This window comes from Tiliqua scincoides, chromosome 6, assembly GCF_035046505.1.
Source record: "Tiliqua scincoides isolate rTilSci1 chromosome 6, rTilSci1.hap2, whole genome shotgun sequence".
Lineage (NCBI taxonomy): Eukaryota > Metazoa > Chordata > Lepidosauria > Squamata > Scincidae > Tiliqua > Tiliqua scincoides.
Window position 1 is genome coordinate 757,741 of NC_089826.1, and position 19,048 is coordinate 776,788.

The 19,048-nt window shown below is 54.7% G+C and overlaps 1 protein-coding gene across 1 annotated transcript; it reads right to left on the reverse strand.

Moving 5' to 3' along the window:
- Positions 1-1,530: 1,530 nt before the first annotated feature.
- On the reverse strand, positions 1,531-19,000 carry EMX1 (empty spiracles homeobox 1). The gene is made up of 3 exons (XM_066632685.1): positions 18,625-19,000; positions 6,387-6,571; positions 1,531-1,698 (listed from the first exon to the last, which is right to left on the reverse strand). Exons 1-3 carry the CDS (start codon positions 18,998-19,000, stop codon positions 1,531-1,533), a joined length of 729 nt encoding a protein of 242 aa, XP_066488782.1.
- Between the last annotated feature and the right edge of the window lie 48 nt (positions 19,001-19,048).

Sequence of the window (19,048 nt, forward strand, 5' to 3'; positions counted from 1 at the left end):
ATCTCTGCAGAGTGATGGCGTGACAGAATGAAACTGGTTTCCTTTGGACCTCACTGATGTTGTCATGGAGCTGAAACGGATTGGCTCTGTGGCCCTGTGATGTCATCGCAGTCGTGACAGGATCCCTGGGTGGCTGGACTCACAAAGAAGAAGCCTCCAAAATGCTGCAGCCGCTGGAGAGGGAGAACTAACAGGCCTGAAAAGAATCTGAGCAATGGAAGGAGACCATTCAAGGAGACCATTTTCCAGGGATCTTTCTGACCCCTGGCAGTGTTCATGGGTGAACAATTAACACAGCCTATTCACAGGACCATGAGCTCTTTTGTAGCGACTTCACATGATCACCACTGTGAACTGGCTGAAGTCACTGCTTGCTCTCCCACTCCCCTCCTCCTGAACCAGGCTCTTTCTGCCCCAGTGAGGCAAAGGCCTTCGCTCCCTTGTAGAGCACAGGTTTGGCATGCACAGGGCTCCAGGTTCAGCCCTCAAAATCTACGTTAGACAATACAAGGCTAGCAGACCGGGCAATTTCTGATGTCAAGGGTCTTAGAGCCACACCAGTGCCCCCAAGCCTCTTCTCGTGGAGGTGCCAAGGCGGACTCCTCTGCCTGGTGAAAAGCCCACGGTGGCCCCATTGTCCTTAGGTGAACAGACAGTGTGACAGTACAGTCTGCAGACACAGAGCCTTCACGTCCAGCTCCTCCAACTGTCCTGTGACATCCCTGCCCCGCCCCACACCTGTCCTGGCCGTCATCTTTTCCCAAGCACGCTGCGTGTGCACAGCCAGACTCCAAAGTAAGCCAGGCTCAGGACCTGACTTTCTGGAGCTCTCGCCAAGACTAGAGGTGGATCCCAGAACCAGAAGCAGTTCCTTCCAGCTCTTTGCAGCTCCTCCGAGCCACCCTCTTCTAGAGGCACAAAGGCACTGAACGTGGTCCTTGATTCAAGCAGGTGTTTCTGGGACAGCTTCTCCTGTGTCAGAGATTTGCTATGATTAGGTGATACATTTCACACCCACTGTGTGTTTATTAGTGCACAGAAACACAGGCGCGCACACAGAAAACAGCTGATTGCACAGTCTGTGACACAAAGATGTGCACACACAGCCACAAGCACACGCGTGCACTCAGCGACACAGAAGAATAACTCAAAGGAAAAGGCCTTTGTTGGAAAAGAAGGCAACGGAAAGAGCCAGCGCAAGAGAGTGCGCACATGGGGGGTCTGGGTTGATACGTTTATTTGCTCATGTGGCTGATGGTTGTGGCTTCCCACCAGGGCAAGAGGCAGTCCCCTTCCTTGCCCAGAGTCTGCTGCCTCCACTGCTCTTGGCCAAGTGGCTCCTGTTCCCACAGGTTTGACCCATGGGCTGGAGCACTGGGAAGGAGTCATTGCCTAGACCTTGCATTCCTCCATGGGTGCCCCATAGGCGTGGTGGGTGGCTGCTCTGTCCTTGTTCAGTCTCAGAGTTTACCCCCCTTCCCACACAGTCCTCTCCTGAGTCTGGTTGCCAGCAGCCTCCTCCACCACTTCCTAGTCGTTGGATGTCACGTCAATGTCGTCCCCACTGGACTGTTTGGTGGCGATGCGCCATCGGTTGATGTGGTGGGAGCCTTTCTTCTTCTGGTCTGACTCTGGGCCTTCCTCCTCCAGCTTCTGTCTCTTGTATTTGGTCCTCCTGTTCTGGAACCAGACCTTCACCTGGGTGAGACGAAAGGAAGAGGCAGGTTAAAGACAGCCACAGCCACAGGTGAACCTGGCCCTGGAAAAGGAGCCTGGCCTGAGGTACCGGGGCTTTTGTGCAGGCCCAAACAGTTGGAACGCATTGCCGATTCTCACAGCTCCTGAACTGGAGCACAGGCACTGGGTGGTTTTCCATTTATTTATTTATTTATTTATTTACTTAGTCACTTACTTATGTATTTATTTTTAACAATTAGCTGCCCAGCTCAGCTCAGCAGATCCAAGAATTTGAAAGCCAAAAAAAAGTTGCAAGATATCAGGTAAATGGCTGAACGAGATCTGCGACTCCAGCAGCTCCAGATGGGGTGTTTTGCAGGCAGTGATCACACCTGGGTCACGCACGACTGAGAGGGCTTTGACACAATGCTGCCCTCCATCTGTCCTCCATCTGGGTCCACTTTTCCAGTTGTTACGCTCATTAATGAGGGAAAATGCACTGATAAGAGCAGCAGCTCAACAACAGCCAGTGTGGCCGATGAGGGGAGCTGTTGTGGCACCTGCATTGATGGACGGGGGCTTGATGGGTTCAGGGGCGAAGCCCCCCTCTCTGCGTTTCTGGGCCAGCGCACACTTTTCCATGTCATTCCTTCCAGCTCTCTTTTTGGGGAGGGACCAGCATCCACCTCTAAAGTTTAATTGTGTTTTTTCGTGAACAAACAATATATTGCACTTGCACTCAAACTGCATGCACAAAATGTGGATGTGTTTAGCACGGAACTGGCAGAAGAGTCAGGGCTAACGTGGGAGGAGGGGCCACACCCCCTGCACCTAATGCTGCATGTGCTTTGGGTAGGGGTGAGACTGAACACCCCCCTGCAGCAGCTCACCCCCAGCCACCCGCCTGGCCCTTTGGCTGAGAGGCTTCCTGTCCTCACGAGCCTGATCTGTCCAAGACTGGCCTCCTGAGCTTTCCCCTCCTGCCCTGGCCTCCTGGCACGCTGGCCACATCCACGGGACACGATGCCACCCACCCTGTGGAAGAGGCACCTGGTCCCGGCTTGAGCCTGACTCCCCTCTCCCATGTTCTTCAGAGGTGGTCTGTCACTCTGGACTGCCTGCTGACTCCATGACAAGGCAGGGAGTTGCAAGGTAATGCCTCTTGTCACCACTGGAGGAGGACTATGAAACTGGGATGAAATTCAGGCCAGGCGGAGGTGGGGAGCGGCCTTGGCCTAGGGCGTGAAAGGCTTAGAAAATTGTATAAAGAGCCCCCTCCATAATAAATCCAGTAGCCAACTGTCAGATCTGATCCATATTTAATGGAAAGGAAAGCAAACCAGACCCTGCGTTAGTTTTACTCCAGCTTTTTAAGAATATGTCAGATATTGAAAGGCATTATTTAGAAATGTACCTTGTACAATCACAGGATTAAGAAGACAGAAACCTGAAACACAAGGAAACTTTATGGGATGGGAAGCCAGGCTTTGCCTGAACAAGGCACCCCGTGCATTCCCGGGATCGGGAACATCTGGAAGAAATCCTGGCTGACTCCCTGTTCCTGTGAAGGTGAAATGCCACTACTTAATTTTAGTTATTTATTTAAGAAATTCACATCCCTCCTTTCCAGTAAAAGCTGGCTCAAGGTGGCTCATAAAGATTTATCACTGCAAATACAATATAAAATCAATAACACTATGACAACAGTAAAGTCTATCATCAATAAAATTCCATAGTAATTCATACATAGAAATCATTAACACCCAATACGCAGCCCGTCATAAATACATAACCCACCCATGAACCTAAATTAGGCTTAAAATTTCAAACTGGAAGCTGCAGTGTAAAGCAAGAAATAAAATCCTGTTGTGCACATAAAAGGAGGCAAACAGCAGCAGCAGGAAACAGAAAAATCCAGTAAGCCCTGAGTGCAAGAACCTGCTGACACCCCACCCACACTTACAACGCCCATCTAGATGTTTTTTAAATGAGGCTTCAACCCCCCCCCCAAGTTTCTAAGGAGGGGTCAGTTCTTGACACATAAGAAAGAGAGTTCCACAGCTGTGGTGTCATCACAGAAAAGGTCCCGCACGTCACCATCTCCCCTGAACTCCATTAGTCTACCACCTGCTTCACGGATTTCCAGACCAGGAGAACCCCTACTTTACTGGATTTAGTCACTTTCTTAAAACACATCCAGTTCCTCCAGGACCTTCACAGCCCCCCTCACCATTTGGTCGAAAGGAGAGATTGAACTGAGTGCAAGCAGCACAGGAGTTCCACCCCACTCCAAATCCCCTGCTGATCTTTCCCAGCGATTTTATGTAGATGTTAAACAACATGGGGACAACATAGAGCCCACATGCCGCTCAAGACAACTGCCCAGTCATTTCACTGCTGTCCGTTCCTCAGTGTGCCAAGGAATTGCTGTGGCTCGATGGCAGGACGGAGGCCATGCAGGAATGATCCGATCTACAGCTCTGGCCACTTCCTCATTCCAGGGATTGACCAGGGCTGCAACTGAGTTGCCAGCCCTGGCAGTGGGAAAGGCCCCCAGAGCTCTCAGGAAACCACCAGTCTCCAGGCACAGACCCTGCAACACAGTCCCCCACCTCTGTGGAGGACACAACTAGCCCAAGCCCGGCCAGGAAGTGACAGAGGAGTGATCTTGGCCTCTTCCCCAACCAGCATCAGCATCCGCCCAGCAGCACACATTTGGTCTCACGCATGGCCAGCAACTCGTGGGCCCAGTCCAAACTAGGCTGCTCAGCAGCAGAACAGAGATTGCACTGCCGTGCGCCACTGGCAGCTGTTTCGGAACTGGCACAAAAAACAGTGGCCAGGTCAGCAGCGCACTGGCACAGCCAACTACCAGCAAGGTCACAGGTCAACTGGTGTGGGGGCAGGAATAGGACAGGGAGACAGGGAAATGGGGGAGGGTCTGAATGAGGAGGGGGTGGGTGAGAGTTGGAACAGGGATGCCCAAGGACAGATCATTCTGTTTCCACTTGGTCCTTCACCGCGAGATGCAAGTGTCTCCCAGAGTTGAGCCTCCACTGTCCAAGGGAGTTGTTTCCAGGCATGGCGCAGCCCCCGTGGGGCTCCTTCCAGCTGGAGGACTACTTTTTGTGAAAACCACATTAAACTTTGATTCACAATCATGTGAGGACCACGTTCTGGGTTGCAGGGTTTACGGAAGAAAGTTGCGTCATCTTACAATGTCACATAAGACAGAGCAGCACCCCAGGAGGCCCAAGTCTAATGCTGTGCCAGTGAGGAAACCAGGGCACAGCCACAAGAGAAACTGGGCAAAAGTGTGCCCTTGCACATCCCTACCATTGTGCCCAACTTTTCACCATCATGGTAAAAACAGCTTCAACACTTTTCCAGCCTTCAAGGTCGGTTCTACAGTTTGGGGCCTTGCCTCCTGATTCCCAGGGTGCTCACTCCGCGTCAAAGTGTTTGTCGTCTGAACACCAAGTGGACGCGGCAACCTGGTCTGCAACCTTTTGGGCAGATCTGAGCACCTGATGCGCACTGTGACATGTCAGCTGCTGCGCATGGGGATGCCTCTGCCCTCTTCAGACTATGAGCACAGAGGATGGGCGGGTTGGGTTCCTATGGAGAAGGGGTTCCCCTCAAGGACTCTGGGATCAAAGACGAAGGATTTCAAAGGTCTTTCCATGCCAGCCAGAACTGGGCTGGAGCACAGACTGCCAGGGGTAACACGAAGTCCTCAAGATAAAGATCACATCATGAACTCCAGATTCTCAACAGTGCCAAAGCCAGGGGGGAGGGACACCTGCAGACACCCCTTGCAACAGAGATCCCGTGGCATAAGCCAGAGTTCCTCCTGTATTCCTTGTGAAGGGATAAAGCCCACCCACCCCGCTCGACCAAGCCCCTAATTGCTTGTCGACTGCTGCCTCCTAGATACCTTTCCTCTCAGAAAGCCAGAGGTCTATTTGGGGCGAGTTTCCTACAGCAAGAGCAGCATTTCATTTCCACCACCACAAACAGCCCTGAAAAGCAGGGACTTGCTCAGCTCTGCCTGCGGAGCTCTCTCCTCATGGACACCTGGGAGCACCTACCACGAAGCTCTTCCCTGGGGCTTGTTCCTCCTCCAGGACTACCAGACAAGGTACCAGAAGTGCATCAGCTGAGGAAGGAGGCCCAAGCATTGGCTGCACTCAATCCATTCATGGCCTGCATGTTCCGAAGGAAGTGGATGGCGGGCAAGGCAAGGCGAGGTCTGTGCAAACCAGGAGCAGAGGCACAGTAGGGTCTCCCCCCCCCCATCCTCAGCAGATGGAAGACACTGTGCAGTGCCTCCAGAGGAGGAACCCCCTTTTTGCCTGAGGGGGACTGGTGAAAGCAGTCAGGACCCTGCCGTTGGTCTGCTCATTTCGTGCCAGGGTTTCTGCTGCAGTAGCTTTGATACTTTATGCTTATTTCCTTAGTTATTGTCAAGATACATTTGGGTTTTATACTGCATGTAAGATGCTTTGCTAATGCATGTGGAAAGTGGGGTATATGTGGGGCAAGGCTATTTTTAATGGTGTTTCACTAAAGCATTGATTTCCAGCCATGGGGCCACTCTCCCCTCCAAATTCCCAAACACTGGGAAAGCTCTCCGAAGGGACTCCCTGTCAGATGCTTGGGGGAGGAGAGCCTCGCCCTCTTTTCCTAGGGAAGTGGCTGCCACTCACCTGGGTCTCTGAGAGGCTGAGGCTGCTGGCCAGCTGCTTGCGTTCGGCACCCACCACATAGTGGTTCTTCTCGAAGGCGCGCTCAAGCCTCAGGAGCTGCGAGGGTGAGAAGGCCGTGCGGATCCGCTTGGGCTTCCTGGCAAAGGGGCCGTGTAGCAGCAGGCTCTCCTGGGACACATCACTGCCTAGAGGGAAAGCAGCGCAGGTCAGAGTCCACTCAGCAGTGGTCTTCCACTCACCCCCTGCTCCGTGGAACACAAAGAAGAAAACACAGCTGTCACAGGGGACTGACAAACCCAGGCAGAGGCAAGACCACTGAAGGGAGCCAGAAAATCCCACCTGGGACCAACAATAAGCTTGGACTTTTAATGCATTTCTTTCCAATCCTGGAAAAGGAAGCTCAAGGCTGCTTGCAAATTAAAAACACCTTCTTTGAAGCAATCAGTCAAAAGACAGGATTCAACCACAAAGACAACCACGCATGAATCATGCGTGAATACAGAAAGAAGGGGGCAAATTAACCAAAGGCCAGCCCACCTTGCTCTGAAAAACCAGCAAGGAAGGAGCTGTTCTCAGCTCCAGTGGGAACGCAATGCGCCTCCTCCCTGAGCCTCAAGGTGCCCCTTGACACCCCCTAGGAATGGCAGCCGGACAATTGACCCTCTTGCCCTCCTTAGCTACAACTCTGGTACAACCCTATCCAGAACAGATGCAAAATTCAATTCCCAGGCCATAGTTCTCTGCACGAACAATAACTCCATCTTGTCAAACCTGTTAGTCTTCATGCAGTCCAACAGTGACTCCAGACACCAGTTCAGGGCGTCTATATCCTCTGACGCAAAGAGGAGAGAAAAGCAAGAGCTAAAGCTGGGTGTCATCTGCATATTGGTGGCACCCGACCCGAACTCTCAAGATCACCTCCTCCGTCGGCTTCATGCACGGAGGACAGGATAGAGCCCACAGGGCTGCCAAAGGCCAAGGAGCCAAACAGAACCCCACGGCATCACCCCCAGAGCCATCATAGAACAGTTCCCCTCAGCCTGGCAGCCAGGTGGGATACTAGTGGATGGTGTGCCAAGACAGTGGCACTGCCCAGGTGGAGCCTTTCATGTGAGATTGTTGCACTCTGGGCACTGACTTTCATGATGGGGCGTTTCCCCTGCCTACAAATGGGGGAAATCCAACATTTTGGAGAGTGCTGCACAGCAGTGCAATGAGTCTGCTCCACTTTGAGTGCCCAGATACAGCAGACCACAACAGGAAAGGGAGGACGGTCTGTTCACTGTGTCTGTGGCAACACGGCAGGAACACTGCAATTCCGCAGGCAGAGAAGCCAGGACTGGGCAGTGCTGGGGGGCTGTCTGAAAGTGCTGTGAAAGCCCCTCCTGACACCAAGCGCCATTTGCTTCTCACAGCCTTCTGCGGTGGGTTCCTGGCATCTTCTCCTCCAAGACAGGGCCAGCTCAGAGATCTGGAATGCTGCCTGGCCTGGGCGGCTCCACTGCCGCCCTGCAGTGGAAACAGGAGAAGAGAAAAAGCCACCCCGGCTGAGCTCCTTGCAGGGAGGAGCAGGTAGGGCGACACAAATGGAGTTCCTTCACTGGGGCAAAGCAAACCGGAAGTCCTGCACTTCCCTGTCAGAAGAAACTGCGCCCGAGCTGTGCGGGGAAGAAGGAGAGGTGCCTGTTCTGCTCTCTTTCAGCCAGTGGAAAGCAGATCCAGGGGGGCTCCATCTGTGGCAGACCCAAGGCACCCTAAAGCCCCACAATCTGCTGTGGACGCAAGTCACCCCATATCAGCTTGCCTGATGGTTGGGCCTCCCCCGTATTCTGGTACAGGCACCACCACATAGCCAGCAATCCAAACCGCCTGCAAGTCCCCAGCACTGCCAGAGTCCTCCTGTCTGCAGCAGCACCTGTCAGTCACAGGAGGCACGTCTTGCACGGTGATTACAGAAATGAGTTCATTGGGTCTCCTGCCCTTCTCGAGTGGCGTTAAATTAAACCGAGTGCTGAAGATGGATCTTGGCCGAGGGCTTCTCCACTCTGTAACCTCACCCGCTTCCACCCTGCTTGGCTGCCAGTGGAGGAGGCCAGGCTGACGAAACCAGCAACCCAACCGCGCAGGTGCTGCCGCAATGGGGGGAATGGGGCTGGCACTCCAACAAAGCAGAGGATTCCAGGGATGCACACAGCATCTCCCACGATGTGGCACAGTCTTTGGGGGGAGCCAAATACCTTGGCAGCTCCGGAGAGGGCGACACATCTCCAGCCCGGGCCTGCTTAATTAAGGAAGCAATTAGCTCAGCAGGCTTTGGGAAGGAGCCCCATATTCAAGTCAAACTTCAGAGGGTAAGTTCTATTGTGGGTGACACAAAAGGAGCACCACACTACATCAGAATGCCTGGCTCGGATCCATGCTCAGCGCAAACACTGGCCTGCCCAGACGCACAGCTGGGAAGGGGGCCTGGGCTCCTCTTCAGCAGGCAGGCAGGCAGACAACATGCATATCCCCCCTCAACCCTCCCCCCCACAGACAGCATGGATGTTGAAGAGCAGCAGGAGAAAAACAGGACTTAAAAGGAGACACAAGAGTGCAGGTGCTAAAACAGTTAGAAAGAAAGAAAGAAAGAAAGAAAGAAAGAAAGAAAGAAAGAAAGAAAGAAAGAAAGAAAGAAAGAAAGAAAGAAAGAAAGAACATGCTCCATAAAAAAGGCAAGGAAAATATCTAGCCCTATATGATCAGGCAATGGAATGCTGCATGGCAAAAAAACTTTCTGACTGACTATTCCTTGTCCATCCATCCATCTATCCATCTATCCATCTATCTGTGTCGTAGAGCACAATTCCACCATGAACAACCCCATCCTTCTGCTACAGATTTGGCAGGTTTCATGCCCCCCCAAGTGTGATTAAATTTTCAAACACATCCCCTCACTGGGACTCACTGTATGTTTGGCGCATTTCTGTGCACAGCCATTCATTGCTCAGATGATGGGGGAAGGGCAGAGGGGCTCTTTTGACACAAGCAGCCCCCACCTGCTGGCTCACCCGTAGTTTCCTAAAAGCGACAGCTAAGAGGGATGTCACCCAAAGCCAGGGGGCTGAACTCCTCTAAACCTCCAGCATCACATACCCTTGATGGCCACCTCAAGAAAAGCTCTTCAGGTGAATCTTTCCCTTGCCAGCTCCGGGCTCCAATTGGGCAGTGTGACCAGATAGCCTCTTTTTCCAGGACATGTCCTCTTTTAGAGCCTCGTGTCCTGGAAAAGAATTTAAATGTTCCCTGTGAGCAGCCCCTGCAGGCAGCTCATAGCCTTCTTGTAATTAGTAAATTATATGTAATATAGTTTTAATTTAATAATAAGAAATCTAGGGTTTAAATTAACCACATGAAATCAATGCACGAGTGTTTTTAGCTTTTATTTTGCCACGCCCTACATTTTTCTTGGATGTCCTACATTTTGGGGTGTCTGGTCCTCTTCTGTGGTTATGACATCTGGTCACCCTGCAATTAGGAGACTCCAGGACTTGTTCCTGTCCTGTTCAGCAGACAGACTGCACCTGCAGTGGTGGCATGGGGGGGTGGAGGTGAAGGAGCAATTTTGTTGTTGTTGTTTTGTGTTGTGCTGCACTTTCCCAAACACTTGAAACAAAAGCCCACCAATGCTGTGCGTGTGAGAATCTCATTGATTGAACTGAAGGATAATGTGCAAACAGGCAGACATTTCTTTTCTTGTTAGTTTCAGGCTAATTATTATAGTTGTCAAATGTTGAAGAAATCAAGAAATGCAGTCGCAGGACAAGACTTTGTCCTCTTGAAATCAGAGCAAAGATGCATTTAATGGAGCCTGTGCGGAGCCGGCCCTCTGGAAGCTGCTCTCTCAAGCAGACCACGACAGGCAGAAGAGTCGTGTGCAGAATCAACTTCCGTACAAAGCTCAGAAAATGAAAGCTGTGGCCATTAATCGAGAGCAGCAACTTCCAGCCTTTTTAATCTCATGGCACAATTTACCTGAAATTTATTTGAAAATGAAAATGACACGGTGCTAAATTGTCAAGGCACACCGTCCCTTGTTTTTTTACACTATTGGCACGTGGCACTGCTGGCAGGAGACTCACACCCCCAGGGCCCTGGGAATAAATGACCCTCCCCCAAACTCCCACGGCACACCTGTGGACCATTTGCGGCACACCACGTGCCGCAGTACAGTGGTTGAAAATTGCTGCTCTGGCCATGAGAACTGACTGGGCTCTGCTTCCTCCACGTTCCCTGAGATGAAGCTCTATGACTCTCCCTTCAGGCAGGTAGTATGCTCAGAGTAGTGCTGCCAGCATAGCTAAGGGGAGTTGCAGGTAAAGGGGCCTGAGTCCCAGACCTCTGGGTCATATGGAGGGCACCACTTCTTTGGCAGGGAGCCCAGCCCAGCCCAGCCCTCCAGATCTCTTCTAGCCACGTCTGGGAGGTACAGCGAGGCCCTTCTGACACGGGACCTACATTGGGTCACATCAATGGGTCCTGGACCCACAGATAAGAAGGCCATACTTCACACATATACCTGAAATGTTTAACTAATTTCAGTGTGTATTTTATTTTTATTATATTAGACTTGATGCATCTTTGTTTTAAATAATTTTTTAATCTTATTGTAATCTTACAATTTACACAGGTCACGATCCTAACCAACTTTCCAGCACCAAGATAAGGGCAATGCAACTCCAAGGTAAGAGAACAAATATTGCCTTACCTTGAGGAGGCCTCCTTGACTGCCCCCCAAATGCAAGATGCAGCACATGCCCCACAGCTATGCCGGTGCTGGAAAGTTTGTTAGGATTGTGCCCGTAATTAATTAAATTTGATTTGGTCATATGGGGGTGTTTTTATTTTGCCATATGGCAGTGTTAAAAATTTTTTGTGCCCCCAGGTCCCAGATATCTTAACTACACCACTGGGTAGCACCTTCTCAGTGGTGACAGCACAGTGATGAAACAGGGAGACTTCTCAGGCAACAGATATCCTCTGGCAGTTTCCACCAAGGCTCAAGCTTCCTCCTTCCCTCCAGGCTCTCGACTGTACCCAGTTATTTTAAAGAACTGGCTGAATTGTGTTTGAAAAACCTGACTGAGCAGAGTGCCGGCTTGGGTGTTTGCAGCATGTGCAGGTCGGAGTTTTTTCTCGGGGACAGCAAGTGTATCTCTTTTTGGTTGGTCCTAATGAAACATTACCAGACTGTGGCTTTTGAATTCTGCTTACAGACCAAGCCGACCACCTGGAATATTTAGGGAAAGGGTTAGACAACTTTGTAAACCAAGACAGAGTTAGATGCCCTTGGAAATAATCCGACTCTGTTGTAGTACCAAAACCTAAAACAGAGTTTCCACCTGCCGCCCCATTTCTGCAGCACATTCAGTGACATGAAGCTGGGAGGAAGCTCTGGGTTTTCCAAAAACCGAAGGGGTTGAGGATCTGCATTCAGTTATGGCTTTTGGATTTGGGTGGTTGCCTTCCTGCCTCATACAAGTGGATGCTGATTTTTAAAAAGGTGAATTGGTCAATTGCTGATTTGAATCTTATTTGATTTTACAGGGTTTATTTTTTCCTTCTTGTGAGTCACTTTTAGCACCTCCCTTGCAGGAGGGAAAGCAGGATCCAGATTTATTCAGTCCCTAAAGTCCAGCCACAGAAATGTCAGGCAGCCTGTTCAAAAATGTCCTGCGGAATGTCTCTCCGAAGGATTCTGTGTGGAGAATGAAGAGTATCCTGTGGGAAAGGCGTTTATGAGGGAGGGCGCCGGGCTGGTTCTGCAGAGCCTTCTCAGAACAGGTGATGAGAGAAAATGCATCGGCTGAGCTGCGACCTGTTCTGAAGGACACTCTTCTCCGCCGCAGTGATGGGGAAGAGCCCTGCGCGGGATGGTCGTGCCCAGGAAAGTTTGCTGGGAAGCGGGGCAGTGATTGGCACAGGCAGTCCCTGACTTAAGGACCCCCAGCTTACAGGTGTCCCAGTTTAAGGACAGCCAGCTCGCGTTTTCACGCAGGTGCTGTAGCGCTGGCTTTGGAGTCCGACAGAGAGGCGTGGATTGGGGGGGGGGGTGCTGTGCTTTGCAGACGCAGAAGTGGTGGGAAAGGAGACTGACCTGCACTCCAACTAATACAAATGCAAATGGTAACTCCTTGTAAAATGCAACGAATGCAAATGCAGGCTTCCCTGTCCAAGCGGCTCTCAGGCCTGTTTTGCGCACTACACAACCAAAAAGCAGGTTACCGCAGCGCGCACGTTCACGAGGAAGTGAATTCGTACCTCTTTTACAGATGATGATTCATTTATAGAAGTAACTATTTCCAGTCTGTTTTCCAACCACTACAGAAAGTAGTTCACAATTTTGTTTACATCACACAAATGAAGAAACAAGGAAAAGTTTCCGCGTAAGTCCATTTCAGCCTCCAGAGACAACAAGAGGGCGATGCTGGCTCCTTTGGAAGACCGACAGCTGCAAAATGCTGGTCTAAAACCAAAGATTTCTCCAGAAACTGGGCAATGGATATTTGACTTCCAATAGATCAGGCAGCCAACAGGAGGCGGGAGCTCGTCGCAAGCATAGAAAACAACAGCAGTTCCAAGAAATATGGGGGTGGGAGGGAATACCTTGAGTCGCTTAGTCTAGAATTTACATGTTCTCTGAAGCAGCTCTCTCTCTCTCTCTCTCTCTCTCTCTCTCTCTCTCTCTCTCTCTCTCTCTCTCTCTCTCGCTCTTTTCAGGGCAGGGCAGGTGGGGGGATAAGAAAGATACTTCAGTTTTATTTTTGCATTTTCTGTCACAATGTTTATTGTTTAAAAAAGAATAGATTCTGAATGAGAGAGAGAGAGAGAGAGAGAGAGAGAGAGAGAGAGAGAGAGAGAGAGAGAGACTGTCAGTATCCAGCGCTTTCATGCTGCTGGTTATGATTCGGATCGTTTCTTGCACCTTCGTACCCGACTGCTCCTTAAAACTATTTCGTTTTCACAGTTCCTCGAGCAAACCTTTCCATTTCCCGGACCCTCTCTTTTGTGTTCCAAGCAAATGACTCCCCCCCCCCCCTTCTTGGCCAGGGTGCTTGTCCTCTCAGGCTCCTCCTGTTTGCAATGGCAAAGCGGTTCGCAAGCAGCCGGGGCTCAGCCCTCTTCCCAGTAAAACACGTCTAATGTTCCATTTGTGTCTGTTGACTCACTAATCTATCCATCCGTCCACCCATCATCAAATGTCGAATGGTTTACAGTAAACAAAATATTATTTCCTGATAAAAATATATATAAACCCAACATTTAAAAATGAATCTGCTGAGAATGTAAACCTGCAACTTCCTGCATTGAACGACTTTCCAGTAGCAACATTTTGGTCCAAACCCTTCAGAAATGCGCCCCTCCTCCCTGGGCTCCCTCAAGGAATCCGTATCCAGGGGCCGTGCAGATACTGGGCTCCGGGGCAAGATGCCTGCATTTCCCAAACAAGATGTTGCTACCTTTTGAAACAAGTTTCTAATGACCGGCTCAGCTTGTGCATACTGATATTCAGCACGCCACCTAACAACTGAAACGCCGCCTTCGACGCCGGGATGGGAGAGCCACTTCAGGTGTTTGAGAGCCACAGTATTTAAGAAGCGTTTCAATTCTTAGCTGTATTTACCCACCAACATTCAACTTGGGTTTTAATCCACTGGACTCTCAGCTTATACCCTGCAAAGAATTATAAAGCTTATAAAGCAGGGGTGCTCACACTTTTTTGGCTCGAGAGCTACTTTGCAACCCAGCAAGGCCCGGAGATCTACCAGAGTTTTTTTTACAATGTTCGCGCCATCATAACATATAACATTTATGTGTACAATGTATGTTGGTGTACCTTGAGCCCCACTGAGTATAACAGGACTTACTCCTGAGTAGACATGCCTAGGATTAGGCTGTGAGGCTGCAATTTTAGCCACACTTACCTGGGAGTAAGCCCCATTGAGTACAATGGGCCTTACTCCCGGCGTTTCCTTCCAGAGGCACCTGAAAGGGGGGGGGGTCGGCACTCCGCGATCTACTCATTTTGCCTCGCGATCTACCGGTAGATCGCGATCCACCTGTTGAGCACCCCTGTTATGAAGCTTATTTCCCTTTTACATTTTAACCCATTTCTGCCTGGCCCAAGGCGTGCACATTTGGTCCCTGTTGCGCATATGCAACGTTGGGCGGAAATGACTTTTAACTGTGAAGCTAAAAGGAGCTCAGCCCGCACGTCATGCCTCAAAGCTGCCTGCGGCTCTCGAGCCACAGTTTGGGCAGGTCTTCTCTCCTCCCACCACCCCCTGACCATTTTATTCTGAGCAGGTCTCCTGCGTTTCTCTCCTCCTCCTCCTCCTGGGCTTTTTCCTCTCGCAGTGCAGGGGCATTCCGGGACTGGCTTTCACTCAGTGACACCCAGGCGTGTCCGCGTCCACGTGGCCAGGAGTGGCCATTGCTCTCCTGCCCAAAGGGCACCGGGCGCCTTCAGGGCCTCGGGATCGCGCCCAGTCGTGCGCCGGTGGCATCGGGCCTTGCTGTTTGCGGAGCTTCCCGGCGGAGTCCCACCGCTCGGGAACGGCCCGATCCTCAGGCGTCGCTGCGGGGCTCCCAAGGCCGGCCCTGCTCCGCTTCTGCTTCCTCAGCATTGGCTGGGGAGCTTCTGCTGAACCCCTTCGGTGGGAAGGCGCACCGGACCCCGAGGCGGGCGGGCGGGCGGGCGGGCGGGCGGGCGCCTTTTGCCTTCAGCCGGGGCCGGACGAGGACCGGCGCCCGCAATGCAGGATTGCAGGGGGTGCTGAATTTACGCACGAGGTGACTTCTTACTGCGTTCAAGGCGGCATCCAGTCCATTCACTGCCAGCAGGCTCTGCGCTGCCCTCCTGGGGAAAGGGGGGCATTGAGGGCCCGGTCCTGCCCAGCTTCCCAGTGCCGAGGCAGCCACGCCAATGGGGTCTGCACTGCATTCTGCACGGGGGCGGTCACAGAGGCCTCCACAACGTTTGTTCCCTCACCTCAGGGCTGCACTGTGGCTGCGCCAGTACTGGAGTGGGGTGGGATTGGGCCCTCAAGGGCTTTCTCAGGACACGACTGAACCAATGGCGCGTCCTGGAAAAAGAGGACACCGTCTGGCCCGGCCAGTCCTTCCCGGCGCGGCTGCGGTGCCGCTTCTCAGCCCCGAGCTCAGGAGAGGCTCCTCCAGCTTCTGCCCGGCCTTCGCTCGCCCCTCTCCGAGCCGAGGCAGGAGAGGCTCGACCCCTGCGCGCTTTTCCCACCCGCTGCTCCGGACGGCTGAGGCCCGGTAACTCCAGGCGGCGCCCCCGCCCCGTCTGCACACACACGGCCAGGGAGCCCGCCGGGACAACTCTGAGCGGCAGGCAGAAGCCCGCCCGGTGAAGCCCCGTCTTTGCCCTCTCCGCTGCTCACGTTCCGCCCCAGGAGCCCACCCGGGACAGCCCGGCGCTTGGCGGCTCCCCTTCGCCTGGGACACGGCAGGAACGCGCAGCCTGCGAGGAGGGGGCTTGCTGCGCCCCCTTCCCCCGGGCGCCGAGGGGGAGGCGGGGAGGGGCGTCCTAATCCCTCGCGGAGTCCGAACAAAGCCCCTTTGATGGGCCGCGCTCCTCTCACCCGCGGGCGGGCGGGCGGGCGGGGGGGGGGGCGCGGATTTGCATTCTGGGCTCGGTAATGAAAAGTGAAGGGGGGCGAGTGACCCCCGGCAGCCCCGAGCGGAGCTCTCGCCGTCCAGCGCAAGACTCTCTTTCCCCAGGAACAAAAACGGGGGGGGGGAGGCGCTGCCGTTTCACTACCGACGAGGCGCCCAGCGCAAGCCCAGCACCCTCCAGCCGCGGCACTGGGCCGAGGGGGGTCGCCGCGCCCTTTGGACAGTCCGCAGGGTCGGTGCAGGGGTAGCAGCAGCCCCCCCCCGCACGTTCTTGATGCCAGGAAAGGTCTTCTGCTCCACATGAGACCTTCGGGCCGGATACCCCCCCCCAAGTCTCCGGATCGGGGCCTGGTCGGGATGCCGCAAAGGGGCCCTCTCCATTCAAGGGCGCTGAGCCGGAGTGCTCCGCTGTCGAGACAGCAGCGCGGCCCTTCTCCCCCGTCCCCGTCCCCATATGAAGGATGCGGGGCGGGTCGCCCCCTGGAGCGGGCGGCGGATCTCCCGGGCGAGGTGCAGCGCCTGCTGCGGTTCCTGCCTCTGACACCTCCCCGGGGGATCGTGCCCCGCCCGACCTCCGTCTCGGCCACGCAGCACCCCGCTATTCGACTTCCATTCGGGGCGCCTGAACGACTCCGAGACCGGGAGGGTCGCGCCCAGGTCTCCCTCCCGAGAAGAGCGGCGGGAAAGCGGCGGGCAGGGATTGGGCGGCAGGACAGCCTCTCTCCTCCGAGGCTCCCCAGCTGCGCTCAGCCTCCCCGCGGACGCCCACCAGAAGCAGCCGAGGCTGCGCGGGGGACCCTCCCGTCGGGTCGGGCTGCTGCGAGGGAACGTCGGGCGTGGAGGGCTCCCTGTTCTGCATGTCCCTTAATCAATACATGCAGGAGGTGCGGGGGCGCCCTGTTCTGCCGGCGGAGAGTCCCTTCGAGGCCCCCACAAGCCAGGTCCCGCCCGCGCGCCCCCAATGCAGCAGGGCGCTAAACCGGACCTGCCTGCCTACTTCTCCGCCCGTGTTAGTGCACAGGCCGCGTGAGCCCCCCTGAATGACCCGCGCAAAGCCCCCGCTCCTTTCACCCACCCAAGTGGGAGACAGTTCTGTCATAAGAACATCAGAAGAGCCCGCTGGATCAGGCCACAGGCCCATCCAGTCCAGCTTCCTGGATCTCACAGCGGCCCACCAGATGCCCCGGGGGCACACCAGACAACAGGCACAACCTGCATCCTGGTGCCTCCCTTGCAGCTGGCATTCGGACAGTCCATTTCTGAAATCAGGAGGCTGCACATGCACTTCATGGCTTGTAACCCGTGACGGAGTTTTCCTCCAGAAATGTGTCCAATCCCCTTTCAAAGGGGAGGCTGACCCAGGCAGGCTGACCAGATGTCATGACCGCAAGAGAGGACCAGCTCCCCAAAATGGAGGACATCCCCCCCAAAATGTAGGACAGGCGAAAGAGCTCAAAACCCTCGCGCGATGGTTTCAGGTGGTCGATTTAAACCCTCCATTGCCTACTGTTAGATTTTAAACTGCGGTACCTGACCTGCAATTGATTACATCTAATGATTGATAGAAGCAGGCTCTGCGCTGCTCTCCCAGGGCATTTAGGCTGTAATCCGATCCACACTTACCTAGGAGTAAGCCCCATTGACTATAATGGGACTGACTTCTGAGTAGACATGCATAGGATTGGCTCTAAATTCTCCTATGAAATGGTGGAAGCTCCAGGATTGGGCTCTTAAGTTCTTTTCCAGGACAGGAGGCTGAAAAAGAGGACACGTCCTGGAAAAGGAGGACGCCTGGTCACCCTGGTCGCAGGGCCCTGAACATCATCTCGTTTCAGGCGGAAGTGCCTGTGCGGGTGGCCTCAGACGTTCCTTCCCGCGTCTCTTTATCTCCGCGCTGTCCACATTCCCTGCGCCTTCGCGGACACCAGTGGGCCGGATCCCCAGCTCCGTCGGGTGGGGCCCTCGCCGCCCGCTGGAAGCGCGACGGGACATTTCGGCTGGAGCTCCTTTCTGGGAAAGCGCCCCACCCGCTGCCTGCGCGGAGGTCGACCTCAGTGACCAGACGGGAGCCCACGAGGGGAACAGGCGCGCCCTGCCCACCGGGCCTCTGCCCGCCCCGATTCGGGCGCGCCGGGCTCTCTCGAGGTTCCTCTCTCGCTGCACAGACACCCGCTCCGCAGCCCATCATTCCTCGGAGCGCCCCCCGCTCCGAAAGAGGCCGTGGCTCAGCCTGACCGGGTCCCGCCTCTCCACCCGCGGAGCGCCTGGCGGGCGCCCGTCGCGTCTCCGCGGCCAATTTCCACGCGGGCGCAAAGGAGCCCCGAGGCGCGGACGGCTTTCCAGGTCCCCCCACAGGCGCTGAGCACGACTGGCTGCCCCGCTGGCCGGGGGGGGGGCGGAGGGTGGAGGGCGCACTGCTCCACCTGCTGCGACCGAAGGCGCCCAGCCCCACCCCGGACGCGCGAGGAGCTCCTTCACCAGAAGTGGCCAGCAGCCCAGGCGAGGCGCGGAGGGCCGCCCGCGCCTCCCTCCTGCCCAGACCTCCCCGTCGGAGGCTTACCTTGGAAGCGGTGCCCCAGGAAGCGGCTGCGGAGCACCCAGGGGTAGAAGTTGAGCGGGTCGCGGGGCTGCGCGCCGAAGAAGGGGTGCGGCGAGTGCGGGAGGTGCGAGGCGCCCAGCTGGGGCGGGTGGACGGCCAGCTGCGGGTGGCTCACGGCCTCCGGGAAGAGCAGCTCCGGGCTGCCGTAGAGGGAGCGCCCGGCGGCGGCGCCCTGGAAGCCGTGCGCGAAGGCCTCGACGGCGGCGCTGGCCGGGTAGCCGAGGGCGGCGGCGGGGCGGAGGGGCTCCTCGGCCAGCGGGTGGCTGTCCTTCCCCACCAGGGACTCGATGGTGAAGCAGCGCTTGGCAGCCGCCGAGGCCGCCGCCGGCTGGAACATGACGGGGCGAGAGCGAGAGGGGCCCCCCGGGCGCGGGCGCAGGAGGGC

Bases quoted from the DNA above. Each gene is read 5' to 3' on its own strand.
- EMX1 (XM_066632685.1), bottom strand. From the start codon at position 19,000: ATGTTCCAGCCGGCGGCGGCCTCGGCGGCTGCCAAGCGCTGCTTCACC. The intron at 6,572-18,624 runs GTAAGCCTCCGA...CTTTCCCTCTAG, and splicing joins CCTGGGGCACCGCTTCCAAG to GCAGTGATGTGTCCCAGGAG. The intron at 1,699-6,386 runs GTGAGTGGCAGC...CGTCTCACCCAG, and splicing joins TCAGCCTCTCAGAGACCCAG to GTGAAGGTCTGGTTCCAGAA.